Genomic DNA, 4019 nt, shown 5'->3' on the forward strand with positions numbered 1-4019 from the left:
GGTCTCGTTCTTGCTCAAGCTGGTCTTGAACTCCTGAGCTCAAGCAATCCTCCCACCTCAGCCTCCCAGAGTGCTACAATTTGTACAGACGTGAGCCACCACACCTAGGCCCAAATACATCTTTTAAACCTTGACCAAAGGAGGCACTTCCCCAACCCTCAACACATTTATTACCATTTTTGCAGCTATGTCTCAATCTACAACAAATACTTACAAGAGAATTGCCTAATATTTGTCAAGCACTAAGGATAGAGCAGTGGTTAAGACAAAAATCCTGCTCCTATATTATTTATCATAGGGTCCTACCATTGGCATCTTTAAATACAGCTTAGCTATACTATTAGCACTTAAGACCAACAGACCAACCTGATGTGAACCATCAATTCTTAATAAAAATTACTAAGGAAAATCCAAACAAAGGAAATCACTATGCTGATGAGAAGAGTCAACAGAAAGCTTAATTTATATAACATAGATGTCTCTATTGAGGAGAAAAAAATATTTCAAATTAGTGAACACTTCACAAACTTAGACTAATTAGAGAACAACCTGAAAAGATCAAAACTGTTATACAATTTATTTAAAGAAGTAAAATGTCTTTAATTAACAGGCAAGGGGAAGACTGTATAATTTCCCTTACATAAACAGATAATTTCAAGGTAATCAGATTTTTTCCTATAAATTTAAAATTACTATATATAAACATTTTTTTATAATACTTGTGATTAGCAAAGACATTTTATGGAATTTAAACGTGAATCACCTCTGGTTTGTCAGGAATTTTGACTTGCCATTGTCCAAATTGATACAGATTTGGTATACATTATGTCTTTCATTACAGAAAGTTCTGGGGAAAGAACATGAGTTCTAGAGAAGCTGCCTCTAATACTCACCCATGTGTTTAAACTGTGACAATGTTCAGGCTCATTTCTAAGCTAGAGATAAAACCTTCCCTTACAGTGTTGCTTTAAACTAAAATTTATATAGACAATCAGCACCAAACCTGGTACACAGTTAATTTTTAATTATGCTAAGTTTGTCAGGAATGGTGCCTGAAGCATGAAGGGAGAGGGTAGAAGATAAAGGACAAAATGCCAATAAAACATGTCTAACCCTAAAGAAGATACAGTCTCATCAAAAAAACTGAAATTGTAACATGGTAAATGCTGTAATAGATAGACAAAAGTACAACATTTTGGGAAACAGACTGGGAGAGGTTAACTGATACTGAGAACCCAAGGACTTCAGAGCTACGTCTTAACAAAAAAGTACTTTGTTCAACAGATAAGAATGGAAGAAAGAACAGGTCCTATTTAGCAAAGGCTCATAACATGAAAGAACATAACATGTCCTAAGAAATGCTCAAGTTTGCAACAGAAGAATCAGGGAATTAAGAGTGAAATGGCTAAAGACAAAGCTAGTAAGACAGACTGCAACCAGACTGCCAACTGCTTGCTATAATCTTACCAATAAATGTCGACTTTATCCTTTGGATAATGGCAAACCATTAGAAGTTTTTAGGCAAGGAAGTGACATGATCCAATCTAAACTTTCTAATGCTACCCTAAGTGGAGAGACTGGATAAGAAAGTAATCAGGAGGTGACTTCAAGAGCAATAAACTGAGTTTCAACAATGGCAGTGGCAATAACAATAAAAAGAGTATACACGAATGAGTGATAGGAGAAAGAGTCTAAGATTTGTCGATGGATGGGGGGAGGGAGACGGGGAGAGGGCAGGTGAGGGAGAATGTTGAAGAACAAGAGACAATACTGTCAATTACTGAGTATCTAAGAATAAACTACAGGAAAGAAATACGGGACACACTGTATCTGAGGAAACAAAACGCATACCAAGAGCTTATAGAAGGGAAGTAGATATGTGAGTGTGAATTAGAACTAAAGATCTGAGAGTCATGACAGTCACAAAGAATGACTACCAAGGGAAAGAGTACACGTTGAGCAAGAAAAAGAACAAAACACAGGGGAAAAGGCTGAAAGAGACTGATATTTAAGGAGTGGAAAGAGAACAGAATTAGGAAATCAAAGGAGTGCAGTATCACAAAAGCCAGAGAAAAAAATTTCAAAAAGGAGGGAAGAGTTAAAAAGTGTTAAATGTACAAAAGTGAAATGGGATAAAACTTAAAAGACCACAGGATTTTTTTCTTTAAACTAACAAGGGCTTTTAAAATAAAATTTTCTGTGACTAAATTATTTAATAGAACTATAGAAACTAAAAATCAAAAACGTCATATAAAAATACATTAACTACTGCATTAATTCTGACTTCATCTCTCAAGAATCCTCTTTGCAAATTTAATTCTGCAAAAGGGTAAATATGACATGTATGTATGAATTTTGGTATAAACCTATCATTAAGGAATTTGACATTTGGAACGAGCATTAATCTGTTTGATTTATTATGTGCTGTATGATTAAAGTATATGGTTTAGTAACATGTAACACAACTGCTGTAGTACAAGGGACATTCAAATAACATGCATGAAAGGAAAAAAGCCAGAAGCAAAAGATTCCAATTATTGGAACCCTTCATCAGCAAATTAAGTCAACCTGAATTAATGGATTAAGCAACAGATTGAGGTCTAAAGTCTCATCAGCATCTCCTAAACCGGTAGGACATTTAAAAGTTCCTCAGCATTTACTAATGGTCTGCTAATGGGTCTGCCCATGATGATTTATTTATTGCCTTTTAATTTCCTTAGTTTCTTAAAACACACTATCAAATATAACTTTGGGGTTGTGACCTGTCAAGTAGAAATTTGGGACTGTGGATGGTCCATGCAAATATACTTCTCACCACACTGCGTATGTCGTGTGTCGCCTCCTAAGTGGTTGTTCTCACAACGTTTCTCTAACTTTTTGAACATGGTACAACTATTAACACTGAGTTGAAAAAACACCATTTGGGTTGTAATATTTAACTTCTAATCCTTAGACTTAAGGTCCAGTTTGGACATTAGCACTCCTTATCTTGTGGTCCACTACTTAGTTTTCTCATCACAAACCGAAACCAATAATTGCATGTTATATAGAAATGGTAATTTTAAAAATGTCTCTACTCACATAAAATTTTAATTAAGAGCAACTGAGACAATTTCTAAACTCAACTATCAAGACAATTATCATAAAAGCAGAAAATTATTATATACAAATATGCAGGGACAGTCATTTGACTTTGACAAGTTATTTAAACCATTACTATTACAAATTAAGCACTTGATTTCAGTGTCAAAGGCAAAAAACAGTTCTGAGGCTTGCTAATTACAAATTAAAAGACAAAGCTAAATATTGCTAACTCTAGACCTAAAGCTACACAGTAACATTCTAAAAGACTTTTAAAAACACTACAGTTCAACGTGCAGCATCTAGTAATAATGGCATACCTTTTCTTTCTGTTTTCTGTGCAGGGAGAGAAGATGTGGGTGTAGGCAGTTTTGATAAAGTAGATGCTCCATTAGCATCAAAGGATTTCTTTGGCTGGTGATCAGACTGTAGCGTAAATGGACTAGAAGGAACAGTGCTTGGGGTAGCAGTTGGATGAACCACTGGTTTGATGGGGTGCTGTACTGGCGTAGAACTACTGTGAGTCTCTGCTCTTGGCAGTCTGTAGTCTCTGTCATTGTGTCTGCTTGTTTGAGACAAAATATTCTGTGGGAGCAAACTACTGGCATCACTGGAATGCTTGTCTTCCACTTTAGTTCACAGTTCGAAAAAAGAGATGTTGGAATGACGGAAGGGGAAGAAAAAAGATTACGTTAGAATCCTGTCTTCAACATCAGCTAATTTAGCAACATACTTGTACTTATATATCTTTTTATAAAACTGCAAGCCTAGTTAGTGTCTGCAGTTTTACCACTGGCATATAAATATCCAAATACTGGGAAGAGAGTAGTTTTCACTCAATTATGAACATTTATCTATACTTAGATTTCCAGGGGGCTATAAGTTTTTAGGATTCTTTAGAATCACACTGTAGTTCAAACAAAACATTAAAAAAAAAA

The 4019-nt window shown here is 35.2% G+C and overlaps 1 protein-coding gene across 6 annotated transcripts in view; it reads right to left on the reverse strand.

The window, feature by feature from the left end:
* The window catches only part of WAC (WW domain containing adaptor with coiled-coil), a 95587-nt gene that overhangs the window by 24303 nt on the left and 67265 nt on the right, over positions 1–4019 (reverse strand). For 3 of the 6 annotated variants that reach the window (XM_012654888.1, XM_012654887.1, XM_012654885.1), the window contains exon 6: positions 3402–3710. The exons of the other annotated variants lie outside the window; for them this stretch is intronic. In XM_012654888.1, the coding sequence (XP_012510342.1) occupies positions 3402–3710 (309 nt within the window). The remainder of the gene's footprint in view (positions 1–3401; positions 3711–4019) is intronic. 6 annotated transcript variants of the gene reach the window in all.

The sequence above is a fragment of the Propithecus coquereli genome, unplaced genomic scaffold (genome assembly GCF_000956105.1).
Source record: "Propithecus coquereli isolate 6110/MARCELLA unplaced genomic scaffold, Pcoq_1.0 Scaffold45, whole genome shotgun sequence".
NCBI lineage: Eukaryota > Metazoa > Chordata > Mammalia > Primates > Indriidae > Propithecus > Propithecus coquereli.